The following is a 19,809-nucleotide window of genomic DNA, read 5'->3' as shown; positions in this document are numbered from 1 at the left end:
CTGAAGCCTGCGCGCCTACAGCCCGTTCTCCTCAACAAGAGAGGCCACCACAATGAGAGGCCCGCGCCACAACAAAGAGTAGCCCCCGCTCGCGGCAACTAGAGGAAAGCCCATGTGCAGCAACAAAGACCCAACACAGCCAAAAATAAATAAATACATTTATTAAAAAAATTCAAAGCAAATAATTTGTTTGCTATTTTAGGGTACCTAGTCAATCCAGATAGACTCAGGAAGAAAATGGGGGGGGTGTATATGTGTCAGTGGTAGAAAAATGACAAGAGATGTATTTACACATAGACCAAGATAAGGCTCATTCCATCTTTAGTTCCTGAGGAGAAGAGCAATGGATGGATGAGAAATTATGATTAATGAACATTTTTAACCAGTAAAAGCAGATCTCTATTTCATCACCATTTTTACATTATAAAGGATACCTTCCCTTCTGGGGCAGAAGATTATGCAACTTTAAAAAAGGAGAAAAACTCTAATGAAATGGCAAGTTTTGATAATTTTTTCTTAAAATTTTAATTCAATACCAGTGTATCTTTTTATCAACTTTGGTTGGTAGCCTTCTGAATAACTGGGTATAGAGCTCCTTACTTGTTAAATCTTTCCATTTCTTGTACTAAAACAGTATTCATGCTCTCGTCATATCTCACGGGATACTTGAGTAGTGCTGATTCAATGTCAAAGTCATTTGGTAGCTAAGAGAATAGATTTTGAAGATCACATATTACTCTCAGAATAAATAATTAGTTTCATTCAGCTATAATATCAATTATAGCTAACATGAGGCAATTACTATGCGCCAAGTATTATGCTAACTGCTTTCCAAACACTATCTCATGTAATCCTTACCATTCACTATTAGGTGGCCATCATTATCATTTAAGTACAGAGAGGTTAAGTAAATGCCCAAGGGTACAGAGTCCAAAAGTGGTCTGTTTAAATCCATAGATCTCTAACACTAAGGCCCATGCTCTTTACTACAGGACAGAGTACTATGAAGAAGATATACATTTCTGAAAAGTTGTGTAATTTTCTTTTGTAAATTGAATCTTATTTTCCATTAATAAAACTGATTTACCATTTCATAACTCTTTTTTATTTACTTCCAATAAATTATCAACTGGCTCAAAATGGATTTGCTTACACCACTATCAAATAATTAATGTGTAAATGTAGCAAGGTTCCAGGGCATAGGGAAAGAGAAGGCCATTGAGTGTCTGATTTCAATGAGGCATCTCAGAGACACTTGAGGAGAAGTGATAAAGGGGACTTTGGGGTTGGTGATCAAGCCCCAAGACAATGGAATTCACACTCTTAAAGGGGCAAAGGAATTTCCCTATGGGGGAACTCCCAAACTAAGAAAGTTGAGCTGCCCAGACTGTCCCCAGGCCATGGTCCTTTGGTGGTACAAAAGAATTCTAAGTCATATTAGGTGGTGTCACTCAAGGCACATTTGGCTCAGCACAAACATTCTACCCCAATTAAGTCCTATATGCCACTTCCAGGTAACTTCCTGCTAGGGATCTTGTAAGAGCCACCATTTTGGGAGGGCAAGAACCTTGCCCCGAAGAGATAAACCACACAAGAAGAAGGGGCTGAGGGTGAGAAGAGGCAAATGGCAGAAGCAGCAGTCCAGGGGTGGAGGTTGGAGGAGGCTAGTTTGATTTTACCCAGGGGTAGCAGGCAGTGTTGCTCCCTTCTCCTCTCCAGTGGCCACAGCCAGACTTAAGGTGAGGAGGCTCTACTTAAGGACTGGTGTAAGGCAAGGATACCAACTGTGAGAGTAGAGTAGGTGCCATCCGTGGATTTTCAAGGCAGAGGGGTTAGGGGTCAGGTTCTGCTCTGTCAGAGTGCCTGACACTGAAATATGGGGATAATTATAGTATTTATCCTGGAGGGGAGTTGTGAAGATCTGTGCTTAGGACCATAAAGTCCTCTTAGTAGTTCTTTATTGAATTTAAGACACAGAAAAAAGTGAGAAAAGAGAGTATCATTCCACTTTACCAAGAGGGCTAAGTACATTGGGCTGTAGTATGGGGAAAAAAAGGCTGTAGCTGTTAATTTAGTGCTGATCTTATTTCCCTGTGCCTCCTCACTTCTGAAGGTATAGATTAAAAACCATTCCCTCCTTGAACCAGCAAGTTCAGACCATTTCCTCCATTTAAAAAAAGTAGGCCCACCATCTTTATTTAGAAATGATAATAAATCATATATTCAGTAGCTTATCCACAACCGTAGTTACTAAGAACTTACTATTTGCCAGGCATTATGCAAAGCACTTTAATTTAATGATCTCCTTAATGTTCACAAGAACCTTATACAGTTGGTACTATTATCACCACTTTACAGATTTGAAAACTAATGTTCAGAAAGGCAAAGTATCTCACTCAAGGTCATAATGCCGCTAAATGGAGTTTTCAGATTGACATTTCAGTGCCATTTTGATTTATGTTATATTACAAGTAACATATCTTAAGCTAAACATTACCTTGTTGAGAATATCTTTGGTCATTTCTAGTAGAATCTGGTCAGCACTTCCTGAGGATCCTGTCTGTTTGGAGCCTCCTTGGGTGAGGAGCAAGGACTCAAAGAGGATTTTCGTTTGTTGAAGATCTTTGGAGATATCAACATTTTCATGTAATCCAAATATCTCAGGGTGTTGAGTAAATGGAAGTTTCTACCAGAAAATAGATTCAACAAGCATCACATTTTCACTGGATACGTTAATTCATAAGGTAGACATGTGCAGACCAAAAAGGTTAAAAATCAACTAAACATCAAACAACAGAGGAACCAAACTTTTCCAGTTTTCAGTAACTACTAGAAACAAAATATATTGAAAGCTGATTGAACCATAGTACTTGTCTAATCCTATACATTATGGGGGACTACTTCACTATTTGTTTTTTAGAAAAATCACACTTGAATCTAACCCTATTTTCAGTGATATCAGTTACCTTAATGAATTCAATGTACTCATTATAAGTGCCTTTGGGAGGTGCAAAATAGTTTCCACTGGGAGAAAACTTATAATGAGAGTTTTCAATTATGTGAGGGTTATAAAAGTCAGCCAGCATGGTTAAGAGGAGACGTCTGTCCCAATCATCTGTCACTCTTCCTCCATAGTTACACTCTCCAGTCAGGTAAGAGATAGCTTCAAATGGAATTGTATCATATTCATTTATAAATAACTGAAACAGAGGAAAAATGAAATGAGAAAAACCTTAAAGTATTTCACTCCATTTCCATTTTAAGATGGCCTTAAATATCTATCAATCAATCAATCATCCATCAATCTATACACATGGAAGTGGGGTTGGAAGAATTATCATCATGGTTGTTTTGAAGCCCCATGTCATAAAGGCCCTTATCACAGCACAGAAGCAGAAAAATACAATATTCTGTGGTTGTCTAATTGGATTAATATATTTGGTAAAACATGACAGAAATAATGGGAAAGTATTGGAGTTGGACAGACCTGAGTTCAAATCTCACCTCAATGGGTAAATTTACTTCTTAGCTTTGGTTTTCTCCAAAATAGGGATAATACCCACCTTACAGGGTTGCTGTGAGAATTAAAATTCATGTAAGTAATGTGCCTAGTTCAAAGTCTGAGTGAGTAGGAATTTATAGCGGACATTTGATCTTTTTTCTTTGGTGGGGGGCTGCTGACCATCTCATGCATCTCACGTTTCACTGTAAGTCTACAGAAACTGAAAAAGCCGACCACTCACTTTCTCAGCCTCCATTATGGCTAAAGCCTAGGCTTGTGACCTGGGCTTGGAAACTCAGTTGTAGCCATCCTAGACTGAACTGGGGTTTAGGGTGCAAAGAAGCAGGAACAGCAAAGAATTTTTTTGATGACATCAGAGAGTGTGCAATAGACTAGTGTCTGTGTGGCAGTTATGAGAGCTGTGGTGTCTAATATTTAACAAGAGTAGAAGGAATGCTGTTACCAGACATGATATGATTCTGGATATGACTGTGGATGCCTTGGCTCTCCAGCCATCTTGGCGATTCTGTGACCTACCCAATATTCTTTCAATAAATTCCTTTTCTACTGTTTTTGTTGACTGATAGAGCTAAATTGTAGATCTGAGTGGAGGCTAAGAGTAGAGTACAGTGAGGACCTATATAAAGCCAACACTGAGGAGGGCACTGCAAAAAGAAAGAACTAGGGTCCTTGATGGCAACACTTTTGTTGAATCAACCAACTCCAGAGTCTGTCCTTCCTCTGCAACTCTTTTTCATGTGAGATAAAAAGTTTCATTATGGTTTAAGCCAGTTTGAATCAGGTTTCCCATTATTTGCAGCAGAAAAATGCAGATGGAGATTATGCTTTATAAGCCAAAATTATAATTATTAATACCATCTAGCCAACTATTAGTGGTGTTGGGAGAACTGAATAAGTCATTCTAAGCAAAGGGAATTGCCTAGGGCCTGGTACACAGTGATCCTCCATCAATGTTAGTTCCTTTCTAATTCTACCTGTAGTTGTCGAATACTGATGCGTAAATCTGATTCATTAAATCCATATGGAATATTCCAACCAAGAGGACCAAATTTCTTTCTCTCTTGCACAAGGGCATGAAAAAAACAAACTCCAAACAGCAACTTCTCCCATGCCTTTAAGATAAAAATATGCAACAAGAAAAAATTCTGATCAGATTTCCATTACTAAAATGAGGGGAACTGATAATCTTTCATTATAAGATTCTATGATCATATATCTCTACAAACTTTTATGTAGAAAGACCATCTGAAATAATGCTTACTATAAAAAGTATTAATCTTATGACTTATCCAAAACCTCCAAGCTAGACAAACTACAATAACATTACACTTTATTAAAATGCAATAGTGCTGGAGAGACATGCCAAGATGGCAGAATAGGAAGACCTTGAACTCACCTCCTCCCTTGATACACCAAAATTACAACTACTTACAGAGCAACTATCTATGAGAACAACCTGAAGGTAGAAGAAAAGATTTTCCACAACTAAAGACATAAAGAGAGAACCACAAGATGGGTAGGAGGATCAGAGACATACTGTAGTCAGGACCCAGATTTGCTGACCCACAAATGAGAGGAATATCACAATTATAGAGGTCCTCCCCAAGGAGTGAAGGGTCTGAGCCCCACATTGGGCTCCCCAGTGTAGGGACCCTGAACTGAGAAGACAAGCCCCCAGAACGTCAGGTTTTGAAAGCCAGCAGGGCTTATGTTCAGGAGAGCTGGTAGGCTATAGAAAACAGAGACTCCACTCTTAAAGGGCGTGTGCAAAATCTCCCTTAGTACTGATGTTTCCTTCCATGCAGGGAAACTTCAATTAATGTAACACTCCTGGATTTTCTCCATCCTTATACTCACTGGTGGAGGGAAGAGTACCTATCTGATGGGTAAATTTGGGAAAAGTCAAGCAAATACGCTTTGCTCAGCTTTTCCCTTTTCTCTCTTAGAAGTGAGCTTCCTGCAGCGAAGGAAGTTTTCCTCTGTTCCTCTGGGTAGATAAACGTACTTAATTCTGGGTTCAGTAATACTAAGCCCACTTGTTCACAGACGTAAACTACATCTTCCAACCTAGTCTATATCAGTAATTAAGGTTATAATTTGGTTCCCCTATGTTTGTACTTTTTCCTGTTTCTTAACTGGTAAGAATTTGGGCAGAGAAAAGGAGTGCTATTTATCGGAACTCCTAACGTCCTCAATACCATGTGCAAAACTTTTTTACAAATGGATACATTGAAGAGTGTTATTAATATGTCAAAACATTATTACTAGAATTTCCATGAAGGCAGATTTTTTTGGTGATGGCAGTGTCTATTTTACTCTCACTGCATTATATCGTACCTAACAAACATATTTGTTGAAAGAATAAATAAATAATGTTAAAATAGATTGCTACTCTTGGGTCTTAATTGTCTTAATCAAATGCACTGTTGGACTTTTGTACAAACTAAGAAATATTCATTCATTCAACAAATATTTATCTGAGTATCTACTACATGGGAAGCAGAATACAAACAATTGGGAATAAAATAAGATAGGTACAATTTCTATCTTCTTAGGAAATGTCTAAAGTTTAATATTAAATAAAATATTTATGTTTACATATTTTTTCACTATAAAAACACATTTAAAAAGTTCCAGAGGCTGAATATTACCAGTTCCTTTCCCTCGCATCCATTGAAAAACTGAGGATCAGAAACTGGATGAGTGAGATATGATTGGAGGAGATTTAGCCGAAGACCCGTAGGAGGTTCATTAGTCATTTTTACTCCATTCTGTAGAATTGTTACTGGGAACTAAGACAAAATAAACAAAGAGCATTACTCTAGATAACCAACTCAAGTCCTAAAAATACATACACTAGTGGATTAAAAATAGGTATAAGGGAGGACTCCAGAAATATTTTTAAAACCTCTTAAGGTTAAGCATTTAAGATATACAATGTATCAATAACAGATAACCAAATAAATGTACTAAACTCCATAGGAAATAAATATACTTTTGGAGATGGGTAACTTGTGAGCCAAAGCCTAAAGGATGAGTTACAGCCTTCGGGAGAAAAATCTTCACATATTTTTTCCAACATGGGCATCCAGGAGACAGCGAGGTGACAGTTCTGTAGGCAAACCCAAGTTCCTTCCTCTATTGCTGCGTTAATCATTTTTGTTGCAATTGGTCCTTGTCCCTGTCCCAGTGAAATAGCTTGAAATTTATTTCCAGACATAGCTTTATCATTTGCAAATTTCAGTAGGCCTAAGAGGGCACAAAAAAAAAAATGGTTTCACTGCTTACTCTAAAATTATAAAATATGCCTTATGTTTCAGTGTATAAGTATTTAATTGTGAAAAATTCTAGTTACCTTTCCTTATAAATACCGAATTTACTGATTTACACTCATCTAAGAAATAGATATTGAACAAAGATGATTTATTTATAATTTATTAAGTTGACATTATGCACTTACTGGCCATGGGATCTGCTCCTGGAGATAACACAAAAATTAAGGGAATGGTGCAATTTGAATCCAAATAACTCTTTGTCAAATCAAATGGTGGAGGCTCTACAAACTTTTTCCCTAGTTTGTCAGTTACATAGTTAGTTATGGCTGGAGTTATCTGTTGAAGAGAGAAAAAATACCATCTTTAGAGTAACTTTTATTTCACATAACAACTTTGGTTATTACTGAAAACCGACAGAGTAAACTATGAGTCTAATGGATAAGAAAAGCATGCAGCATATCATAGGCAAAGTGCTAATTTTCCTAATACAGAAAAGGTATCTATAAATTGATGGGACAAGACTAACAATCCAAAAGAAAATGGGCAAAGATAAACAGTTTATAGAAAATGAAATAGAAATGGATCTTAAACATATGAAAAGATGCTCAACCTCATTTAGTATAGCAGAGACTGCAAACTGTCCCCATTCTGTGTCTCCTTTTGGTAACAGAACCCCAAGTTTTCCCAACCTTTCATGCAGCTAGATGTGGCCATGTGACTAAGTCTTGGCCAGAGAAATACAAATAGAAATTATATATGGAGCTTCCAGATCCTATTTTTTATAAGGAAACTGTGTGCCTTCAACACTCTCTTTTCCTGTTCAACAGATGTGGTGTTCATGACCCAGCTTCAATCTCACTGACAAGGACCACACTTTAGGAGTCTTCTCTAGCATGAGAGAAGGGACTTGAATCTCTGGATGATCTCAAGAACAGAGGTGCCCTGCCAGCCCTCAAGCAATACTCTGGGCTGTTAGCAGAGATAGAGAGATTAACTTCTATTTTATTTCAGCTACTGTATTTAAGGTCTCTTTGTTACAGCAGCTTTGTCTATACCCTAATACTTATAAATAAGAAAAATACAAATTATAATTATACTTAGATACCATTTTTCACCATCAGATTGTTATATAAATGGGACAAAGATAGCCTGTGTGTATTTACCCCTGGATTGTTTATTTTTCACAGTAGGCTAAAACCTGTTAGCTCAAAAGTCCACTGGCACCAAACTCAAAATGCTACATATTCAACTGTTCTAAACATAGCCCAAATTAGCAGATTTTTAACCATTTAGAGTCTGCCTACTTTTCACCCAACATCTGCTAGCCATAAGAAGATAATCCCCAGGATATAAAGACCCCAAGCCACTGCTGCCCTTCAGAGCTCTGACACAGAGACTCCCAGCCGCCATGCTGATGAATAATGTTGCCCAGACACCACACAAGTCCCCTCTCCATTAGGAATTCCCTTGTCTTCCCCTCTTCTTTGGAGTTGTGGACCTCCCCTCACTCCCAGCCTCTGGACAGACACCTGCTATGAGGGATTTCTTCCTCCCCAACAAACAAACCTGTCAAAGTAACATCTAATGAAACTCACGTGTGCTGCTGCCACCTCGATCAGCCCCAGAATCCTCAACCCTTCTGCACAGATTGGCAAAGATCCAAAAGTTTGGCAACAGGGCTTCCCTGGTGGTGCAGTGGTTAAGAATCTGCCTGCCAATGGCAGGGACACGGGTTCGAGCCCTGGTCTGGAAAGATCCCACATGCCACAGAGCAACTAAGCCCACGCACCACAACTACTGAGCCTGTGCTCTAGAGCCCATGAGCCACAACTACTGAGCCCATGTGCCACAACTACTGAAGCCCGCATGCCTAGAGCCCCTGCTCCACAACAAGAGAAGCCACCACAATGAGAAGCCCGCACACCGCAATGAAGAGTAGCCCCCGCTCGCCGCAACTAGAGAAAGTCTGCACGCAGCAATGAAAACCCAACACAGCCAAAAATAAATAAATAAATAAATAAATAAATTTTTAAAAAGTTTGGCAACATACTGTGTGGGCAAAAGTACAGGTAAACAGATATTTTCATACACTGCTGAGGAAGAGCAATCTGGTATAACTTTCATGGAGGACAATTTGAAAGTATCCATAAAATTACAGAGGGCAAATCCACTGACACAGCAATTTTGTTCCTAGGAATTTATTCTGATATATAGTTGCACATGTGAGAAATGACTTTTGAATAAGGTTATTCATTGCAGCGTTTTTATAATAGATAATATATAAATATTATAAAGATCCATCAATAGGAACTGGCTAAAGAAATTATTGTACACTCATACAATGGAATACCATGCAATTGTTAAAAAAAAAGAAAGAGAACACTATTTATGAACTAGTAGAGAAAAAAGCAATATGCAAAACAGTGGATGCTACCGTTTGTGTTTAAAATAAATGGTAAAAGAATTTATATCTATGTACATTTATATGTGTATAAAAGGACAACAAGAAGCAGATAACATTAACTGCTTGAGAGGAAGGATGATGAATGACTGAGAGATGGAGACTGGAGGCACACTTTTCATTGTATTCATATATTCATGTGATTCAAAACAGTGCATCAGTTTTGAACCACAGGAAGATGTGACTTACTTATAAATTATATTAAAATTAATTAAAAATAAAAGAATGCTGTTCATCAATATTAGCAGCAGAAAAATCAGTACAAAGAGGTATCAGACATTATCTTCTAAATGCCAAACAACTTTCTAAAGGGAAACTGTAGGAATTTGATGGAGAGAGGAGTGATCATCACAGGCTTCTTTGGTCCTGGAAGGTTTGTGGAATACATGGGGAGGAAGGATAGAGGCTTCTATATGGGTAATTTACTGTAGTTGTGAGCAATTCTGTAGTTTTAAATAGTAGAAGTTTCAAGGAGAAGAATAGTAGAAGTTTCAAGGAGCTTCTATATGGGTAATTTTGTGTAGTTGTGAGCAATTCTGTAGTTTTAAATAGAAGTTTCAAGCTGAAAAGAGGTCTGATTAGCCAAGGTAATAAGACTGCAAAGCTGTACTTTTGTCATTATTCTACAGGTATTGACAGGCTCCTGAAGGTTTTTTTAAAAAAAGAGATCACAATGACATAGCAGCTTTTTATTTCTTTCTTTAATAACTACACATGAGCAATGATGAAATCTTTTTCATCCTTTTACCATTAACACCATGTATAGTTTCTACCTAGCACAGTAGATCTTCAGTATACATTTTTAAGGAAAGGGAGATGCTGAGGACACAGAGACCTTGCTCCACATTACCCTACGCACTGGCCAGGGGCAATGCTCCCTGACATGATGTAACTGCAATCGAGTATGATAGTTTTCTATAGAAAAAGTATCTTGTTCCAGTAATTTAACATGAGAAGAAGTTATTAGACTTTTCTATAATATTAAAATATATATTTTAATCCTTCATGTAAGATACTCTAGAGAAGAAATTATGGAGACTTAAACAGACCTGGATATGGGCTTTGTGATGATTAATTTTATGTGCCAGCTTGGCTAGGGCACAGTATCTAAATACCTGTTAAGGTATTTTTAAAATAAGATTAACATTTAAATCAGTAGACTTTGAGTAAAGTAGATTACTCTCCATAATGTGATTCGGCCTCATTCAATCAGTTGAAGGCCTTAAGAGAAAAAAGACCGATTTCTACTGAGGAAGAGGGAATTCTGTCAGTAGACCACCTTTGGACTCAAGCTGCAACATCAGCTCTTCCCTGGGTCTGCAGCCTGCAGATTTTGGACTTGCCAGCTGCTCACAATCATGTGAGCCAATTCCTTAAAATCAACGGAATCCTACTGATTCTGTTTCTCTGGAGAATCCTGACTAACACAGACTTTAACTGAATTTGGTTTAATGCAATTAAATTCAACTCAACTCACAGATATTTATTGAGATGTCCAACCATCTGCCAGGTACTGCTTTAAATCCTGGAGATATTGAACAAAATAAGACACGGGTCCTGACCTCAAGAAGCTCAGAGTCCAGTGGGAGACCCTAACAAATAAACAGGCAATTATTGTGTATTCCAGTGTGGTGAGTGTGGTGTTTAAGCACAGGATCCCAAGCATGGCAGACAAACCAGTAACCCTACACGTGGTACTGAAACAACATCTCCATTGGTCATCAGAGAGCCATTCTGTGGAATGCAAATACGCAGGGGTTTCCCAGATGCAGAGCTACTCATTCCTAAGTTTACCATGAACAAGGGAAGCTATTTGTGATAAAATAATGAATAAAGCACTGTTTTGGACTTCAAGGGACTTATTTTCTAGTGAAAGGAACATATATATATATACATACAACTATCAGGTAGGAAAGAATGAGGTACATTTTAACAATGTACAAAGGTCTTTGGGAGTTAGAGTAAGGAGAAATACTCAGAAGTCACGTAATTATATAGGCCTCTGTTTGAACATACTCAGAGACTGAATGAAGCATTAGATGATGCTCCTTGTGAAACTTTACTAAAAACATAAAATGTAAAAAAAAAAAAAAAGGAAAAAGAAAAGACAGGACCATTGCAATCACTTTCAATACCTTCATTTTATATGTGGTTGTAACTGGAACTCAGAAAGGTGAAGTGACTTACTCAAAGTTTTAAACTACATATATAAGCATAGCTTTTAGTTTTTTGGGTTTTTTTTTAACATCTTTATTGGAGTATAACTGCTTTACGATGGTGTGTTAGTTTCTGCTTTATAACAAAGTGAATCAGCTATACATATACATATATCCCCATATCTCCTCCCTCTTGCGTCTCCCTCCCACCCTCCCTATCCCACACCTCTAGGTGGTCACAAAGCACCGAGTTGATCTCCCTGTGCTATGTGGCTGCTTCCCACTAGCTATCTATTTTACATTTGGTAGTATTTATAAGTTAGCTTTTAGTTTTTTGTTTAAAATTTTTCCTTTCGTAACACTATAACACTTTTCTCAAGTGTATGAAAATTGGTATCAGCCTATTTATTTCACCTAAAGAAAGATTTCTGTGCATGTTTGAACTAATAAAATTATGACACATTCAAGATTTTCTACTATCTTCTGCTTCTAGTCAATATGGAGGAAAGGGACCAGATTTACCTTCTTGCCATAAAGAACTAAAAAATGGGCAATGTTAATGAAACAGCCATTTTCAGACATAAGGCTGTTCAGACAATAGGTGGTACAGGATAGTGATCCCTGATAAAAAAAGAAACAAACAAGGTGAGACCTATCATTCCCTTGACTTTCCTCTGGGAGATACATTCCAGACTGTGTAACAAGGAGAGCAACTGAAAGTAGTACAACACAGTGTTGCTGAGTTGGGAAGACAGGAATCAGAGTTCAAGGAGGCTCAGGCTGCTGGAAGTATCAGAGTTCAAATTTGAAGGGAAGTATCCAGAGAAAGAGCTCAGAAATCTGCATAATATTGTCCTTGTATCTTTGCTGAACACCATGGTATGTATACATAGGCCAAGCAAAGAGTGACTGGGGAGCTGTGAACTTGGGATATGAGGAGCTACCAGAGTTCATGAAAGGCTGGGAATCATTCAAGTTCCCAGTAGCCACAATGGAGAGTCCTTGGTGATCACTTGGGGCATTCAGTAAAGGCCCTAGAAGGGCCACACTTTAGCCATGGAACTAAACTATCCATGGAGTAAAGGCTATTCTATACCTGCACTAACAAATCTTAAAACAATCTTTGAAAGGAGCAATTTGAATTTAACTGTATAGTCAAAGGGGTAGGTAAACCTTTTCTATAGAGAGCTAGATAGTAAATATTTTAGGTGTTGTAGGCCACATACAATTTCTGCTGCTTATTCTTTTTCTTTTTTTTTTAAATTTACTTATTTTATTTAATTTATTTTTGGCTGCGTTGGATCTTCGTTGCTGCACGTGGCCTTTCTCTAGTGGCGGCAAGCGGGGGCTTCTCTTCGTTGCGGCACGCAGGCTTCTCATTGCGGTGGCTTCTCTTGTTGTGGAGCACAGGCTCTAGGCGTGCAGGCTTCAGGAGTTGTGGCATGCGGGCTCAGTAGTTGTGGCTTGTGGGCTCCAGAGTGCAGGCTCAGTAGTTGTGGCACATGGACTTAGTTGCTCCGCGGCATGTGGGATTTTCCCAGACCAAGGCTCGAACCTGTGTCCCCTGCATTGGCAGGCAGACTCTTAACCACTGTGCCACCAGAGAAGCCCTATTATTTTTCTTTAAAACAACCCTTTAAAATGCAAAAATCATTTACAGTTCATGGGCTGGACAAAAATAGGTCACTGGCTAGATTTGGCCCAGAGGTGTTGTTTGCTAACCCTGAACTAGCAGAACAAAAGTCAACAGCCTTTAAAGGAAGATGACAAAATCAAAATCATAAACAATGTCCAGCATCCAAACATTACTGGGCATGCCAGGATGTGGGAAAATATAATCTATAACCAAGAGTAAAATCAGTCAATAGAAACAGATCCAGAAATGATGGAATTAGCAGTCAAGGATTTAAAAACAGTTATTATAACTGTTTTCAAGTATTTAAAGAAAAATATAAACAGAATGAAAAGAGAAATAGAATATATAAAAAAGAACAAAATGAATGTTCTGTAAATGAAATATACAGTTGCTGAAACAAAAATTTATTGGATGGAATTAATAGCAGATTAGACACTACAAAAGAAGAAATCACCAAATTTAAAGATAGCAATAGAAACTGTCCAAACTGAAGTACAGTGATACAAAGGATTTTAAAATAATTAACAGAGTATCAGTCACCTATGGTATAATATCAAGCAGTCTAATGTATATTTAATTGGAATCATGGGAAAAAAATATTTGAAGAAATAATGGCCAAAGTTTTTCTCAAGTTGAGGAAAACTATAAACCTACAGATCCAAGGAACTCAATGAACCCATGTCAGCATCTGAAATAAAAGTTAAAGTACCAAATAACAATAAGTTTAAACCTAGTACTTCACAAAAATGGCAAATTATCTGGGTTCCAAATAGAACACATTTGTCCTTTACCTTATCAGGTCTTAAGCACCGAAGAATTATGATTTTCTGTAGTTCATTTAGCCTCGTATCCATTGGTGCTGGAAATTTAGCATTGTGTGGCTCTTTACTATTGTAGATCTCCCGCCATTCAGCTATATTGTCACAAAAATGATTCCTAATGGAAAGAAAAGCTTAATGATTATCCTTTCATTGGGAAAAAATTTTAAAAAGAGATTGTTGAATGAGGAGATGAATCAAGACAGCTATAGAACTATTTTTTAAAAATCACTACATTAAATAAAAAAATCACTAGATTACAAATTTACCCATCACTATTCAGTGCTAAGTCATTGTGTTTAAACAATTACCTGAGCCCTTTGAATGCAGGAAATTCACTTGCACGACAGATTTCCTCCCAGCTTTTATCCTGTAGCCAAGTTGGATCAGGATTTTTCTCAGAACTCTTAAGACTTACACCTCCAGTTAAAAGAAACATCAGTTCCTGGTATTCAATCTCTTTCTTTGCCCTGTGTTCCCAAAATAAGGACTGTTGTAAATTGTTGTTTTAAAATTGAATGAAGTCAATTTCTGCTTATATAGCCTGGATAAAACAATCAGAATTGACCTACCCTACTGCTATAAACAACTAGAAACTGGAAAAAAAATAAAAGAAACAATTGTTTTTAGAAATTATAATAGCTAGTGCAGGATTGTGGTCCATGAAAAAAAGGGAGACAAGGTGATCCCCATGATTGCCTCAGCTAACCGCCTGGAGGCACTTTTCAGACTACAAAGCATGAGGGTAATCAAATCAGAATCTAGGAGTACTGCTGAGTTGAAGAGACAGAGATCAGAGTTAGGGAAGGCTAAGGTGGCTGGAATTTGTGGGCAGAGTACCAGAAGGGAGGGAGATACATGGACGAGGAGCTCCAGAAATCTGCATACAAATCCTCTTGATTCTATTGCTAAATGCTGAGTTATGTATGAGTAGGGTAAAACCCCAGGGGGTCAGACGAAGAATACCTGGGGAGCTGCAAACTAAGTAGCTACCAGAGCTCACACAGGACTGAATATATGAGTTATTGCCAACTAGAGTTGAATCTTTATTGAACACCAGAGGAATTCAGTGGTGACACTGGAGATACTTTAGTAGTGAAGCTAACCTAGCTGTAGAATAATGTCTACTCTAAAACTGTCATAAGAAATCTTAAAAATAAGACTTGACGAGATCAAACGAATTCAGTATAATTTAAGTACCTGCAAAAGTAAAGTCTAGTGCTCTTTAAAAGAATAAAAAAAAAAAGACCCAGCACTTACCAATGTAAAATTCACAACATCCATAACCAGGAGAAAAGTCAGTGCATAGATACGATGTAGAAGTGATAGAGATGATATAACAAGCAGATAAGAATGTTAAAAGAGCTATTATAAACATGCTGAAGGAGTGAAAGCGAAACATGAACATAATGAAGAGAGAAGTGGGCAAAATAAAAAATAACCAAATGAAACTTCTAGAGATAAAAAATTAAAATCTGAAAGAAAAATTCACTGACTTTTTCTCAGATTTACAGAAATTGAAAGTATGCATTACCAGTAGACCTACACTATAAGAAATGTTCAAGGAAATTTCATGTAGATGGAAATTTGAATCAACAAAAAAGAATAAAGAGCATCAGAAATGGTAACTAGTAGATAAACATAAAAGCCATTTTTCTGTTACTTATGTCTCTTTTAAAAGTAATTGACTATTTATAGCAAAATAACAACGTGCTGTGGGCTTTATAACATATATACAAGTAAAATGTATGACAATAAAACAAAAGCTATGAGGGGAAAGATAAAAGTATATTGTTTTCAGTTCTTATATATATATGAAGTAGTATAATTTTACCTGAAGATAGACTATAATAAGTTCAAAGGTATACTATAACCCTAAACAAATCACTAAAATAATAAAACATAAAATTATAGCTAATAAACCAACAAAGGAGATAAAATGGAATCATAAAAATACTCAATTTAAAGAAAAATAGATTTATAGAGACGTGGATGAACTTAGAGACTGTCATACAGAGTGAAGTAAGTCAGAAAGAGAAAAAGAAATATCGTATATTAACATATATATGTAGAATCTAGAAAAATGGTACAGATGAACCAGTTTGCAAGGCAGAAATAGACACACAGGTGTAGAGAACAAATGTATGGACACCAAGGGGGGGAGGGGGGTGGGATGAATTGGGAGATTGGGATTGACATGTATAAATTAATATGCATAAAACAGATAACTAATGAGAACCTGTTATGTAAATAAATAAATAAATAAAAATAAAACCCACAGGTTAAAAAAATAAATAAAACAGACACTAAGTTCCCAAAAAAAAAAAGAAAAAAGAAAACTAGAAAATTAGGAAACATGCAACAAAGAACAGATGGGCAAAACAGAAAATAAATCATAAGATGGTAGATTTAAACATAACTCTATCTATTATCTCATTAAATGTAAATAGTCTAAACAATTTCATTAAAGGTAGTGATTATCAGATTGGATAAAACAAGTAAGACCTAATTACATGCTGTCTATAGACACCGTTTAAATATAAAACAAATAGGTTAAAAGTAAAAGTATGGAAAAATATATACCATGCTAACACTATTCAAAAGAAAGCTGGAGGGGCTACAATAATATCATACAAAGTAGATTTCAGAGCAATAAATATTACCAGGGATTTTAAAAAGTCAAGTCAATTTATTAAGAGGACATAACAGTCCTAAACATTTATACATCTAATAACAGAGCATCAAAACACAAAGTAATATTGATAGAACTGCAAAGAGAAGTCTCTATAGTTAAAGATTCCAACTCTCTCTATATAACTGAACAAGTAGATAGAAACTCAATAAAGATACAGGAGATACATGGACCATCTTGACCTCCTTGACATTTTAGAACATTCCACCCAAGAACAGCAAAATACACATTCTTTCCAAGAGCACATAGAACATTTACAAAGATGGATCATATTCTGGGCCATCTAATGTCTCATTCATAAAATTTCTGGAATAGGAATAACTATAGAGACAGAAAGCAGATCAGTATTACCTGGGGCTGGAAGTAAGAGCAGGAATTGACTAAACTGGCAAAAGGAAGCTTCTGGGGATGATGGAAGTGTTCTAAAACTGGATTTTGGTGATGGTTGCACAATTATATAAATGTACTAAAAATCATCTAACTGTATTCTTGCAATGGGGGAATTGCATAATGTGGCAATTATACCTAATAAAGCTGAAAAAAACAGGATATCTCTATTGAGTGACTTCCATTTATATTAATAGAAAAAGGTGCAAAAGAACATTTACAGTGTATTCCCTTTGTGTAAGAAAGGAAAATAAGAAAAACATAAACAAATTTATATAAACACACACACACACACTTCACAAAAATCTACTCGAAATGGATCACAGACCTAAATGTAAAATGCGAAACTATAAAATTCCTAGAAGATAACATAGGAAAAAATCTAGGAGGCTTTAGGTATGGCAATAACTTTTTAGAAACAACACCAAAGGCACGATCCATGAAAAAAAGAATTGATAAGGTGGACTTCATTAAAATTTAAAACATTTGCTCTGCAAAAGACAGAGAATAAGAAGGCAAGCTACACACTAGGAGAAAATATTTCCCAAAGATGCATCTGATAATGGACTGTCATCCAACTCAACAACAAAAGATGAACAACCAAACTGATTAATAAGTGGACAAAAGACCTAACAGATGCCTCACCAAAAAAGATATAAAGATACCAAATAAGCAAATGAAAATATTTTCAATATTATATATCATTAGTGAATTGCAAATTAAAACAAGATTACACTACGCATCTATTAGAATGGTGAAATCCAGAACACTGACAAGACCAAATGCTGGCAAGGTTGTGAAGCAACAGGAACTCTCATTCATTGCTGGTAGAATGCAATGGATTAAGGAATGTAAACTATATGCTTGTTGAGCCTCTTCTGGGATCTGTGATGCAGAATGGGTTTAGACTTTCACTTAGGACCCATTTTCAAAGTAATTTTCACAGAGAAAATATTAGTCAAGAAGGAAAATCTTTTAATATTTTAGTGGTCCCATGAGTGAGAAAATAAAGGTGCTCCTTCAGCACCTTCCCCTGCCCAACATGTTCTGGCCCCTGAGTTTTTGCTTTTTCCAGAGTGTGGGTCAGTTTCAACATTCAGGACGCCAAGGACCACAAGGCAAGATTCCTAAAAATGCTGAGGTGCTGCATGGAATCTCTTGGAAGACAGTTTCTTATAAAACTAAACATACTCTTACCCATGATCCAGCAATCACACTTCTTAGTATTTAACCAAATAAGTTAAAAACTTATGTGCACACAAAAACCTGCAGTTTTATTCATACTTTTCAAAACTTGCAAGCAACCAAGATGTCCTCCAGTAGGTGAATAGATAAACTACAGTACATCCAGACAATGAAATATTACTCAGTGCTAAAAAGAAATGAACAATCAAGCCATGAAAAGACATAGAAGAATCTTAAATGCATATTATTAAGTGAAAGAAGCCAATCTAAAAACTCTATTTCTTTCTTTTTTTTTTTTTTGGCCACACCACACGGCTTGCAGGATCTTAGTTCCCTGACTAGGCTGGCGGTGAAAGCGCCAAGTCCTAAGTGCTGGACTGCCAGGGAATTCCCTGAAAACTCTTATTTCTTGATCTGAGTGGTAGTTATGCAGATTTTTGCTTTGTACGAATTTACCAAACTGTACCTGAACATTTTGTGAGCTTTTCTGTATGATCCAAATTTTAAAAATCAAACATCAAAACACCAATACTACTATAGAGAAATGTACAAGTAAAATCATGAATTATGCAGAGCTAAAACATGATATCCTTCTGTGAGAAGCCATTGATTAGGTTTTCCAGGCAAGTTTTTAAAATAAAGAAAAAGCAAGTAACTTACAAAAGAAGATTGGCACATAATAAAAAAGAAAACAATAGCTTGTCCTTCTCAAACAGTGATCGGCATATATTACAATATAAGTTGTATGTGAAGTGGTCATTTAAATATCGTAGGCGTTTTTCCAAAATTTTGGATTTGTTACTGAAAGGTTAAAAAAAAAGGAAAATATATTGAGTCAAGTAAAACTAAGAAAAAATAAGTAACATATGAATTAACATACAAGTTGTTTTTATTTTATCACAATAACCACTGTTAAAAATATGAAACTACACACACACACACACGTGTGCATATATTGGGTTCACCAAAAAGTTCATTCAGGAAAAATCCGAACGAACTTTTTGGCCAGCCCAATAAAAATGGTGACATCTGAGTAAGCTCTCTGGATTGTACCAGTGTGAACTTCCTGGTTGTGATATTGTACTATTGTTATATAAGATATTATCGTTGGAAGGGAACCCTCATGCACTATTGGTGGGAATGTAAATTGGTACATAGTCCCACTATGAAAAACAGTAGGGGGGTTTCTCAAAAAAATAAAAATAGAACTACCATACAATCCAGCAATGCCACTTCTGGGTTTTACCCCCCACAAAACTGCAAAAACACTAATTCAAAAAGATATATACACCCTATGTTTACTGCAGCATTATTATTTTTTTAATTGAAGTATAGTTGATTTACAATATTGTGTACATTTCAGGTGTACAGCACAGTGATTCAGTTATACATTTATATATATACATATAAATCTATATATTCTTTTTCAGATTCTTTTCCCTTATAGGTTATTACATAATATTGAGTGTAGTTCCCTTTGTTGTAGAGTATGTCCTTGTTGGTTATCTATTTTATACATAGTAGTGTGTATATGTTAATCCCAGTCTCCTAATGTATCCCTCCCCCGACTCCTGTTTTCCCCTTTGGTAACCATAAATTTGTTTTCTGTGTCTGTCTCTTTCTGTTTTGGAAATAAGTTCATTCGTGTCTTTTTCTTTTTCTTTTAGATTCCACAT

At 36.4% G+C, this 19,809-nt stretch overlaps 1 protein-coding gene across 1 annotated transcript in view; it reads right to left on the bottom strand.

Annotated features, from left to right (window-relative positions):
- Nucleotides 1-19,809, bottom strand: part of DNAH12 (dynein axonemal heavy chain 12) — a 238,068-nt gene that overhangs the window by 17,199 nt on the left and 201,060 nt on the right. Inside the window, exons 60-69 of the mRNA XM_082344611.1 lie at nucleotides 18,794-18,934; nucleotides 14,181-14,339; nucleotides 13,843-13,987; nucleotides 6,984-7,134; nucleotides 6,519-6,772; nucleotides 6,175-6,315; nucleotides 4,498-4,635; nucleotides 2,967-3,200; nucleotides 2,498-2,686; nucleotides 601-704 (exon numbers count right to left, since the gene is read on the bottom strand). Coding sequence (XP_082200737.1) covers nucleotides 601-704; nucleotides 2,498-2,686; nucleotides 2,967-3,200; nucleotides 4,498-4,635; nucleotides 6,175-6,315; nucleotides 6,519-6,772; nucleotides 6,984-7,134; nucleotides 13,843-13,987; nucleotides 14,181-14,339; nucleotides 18,794-18,934 — 1,656 coding nt within the window. The remainder of the gene's footprint in view (nucleotides 1-600; nucleotides 705-2,497; nucleotides 2,687-2,966; nucleotides 3,201-4,497; nucleotides 4,636-6,174; nucleotides 6,316-6,518; nucleotides 6,773-6,983; nucleotides 7,135-13,842; nucleotides 13,988-14,180; nucleotides 14,340-18,793; nucleotides 18,935-19,809) is intronic.

Source organism: Balaenoptera borealis (genome assembly GCF_965194805.1).
Source record: "Balaenoptera borealis genome assembly, chromosome: 12".
NCBI classification, from domain to species: Eukaryota; Metazoa; Chordata; class Mammalia; order Artiodactyla; family Balaenopteridae; genus Balaenoptera; species Balaenoptera borealis.
The sequence above is the reverse complement of the archived record's forward strand: the minus strand, read 5'-3'. Positions and strand labels throughout refer to the sequence as shown.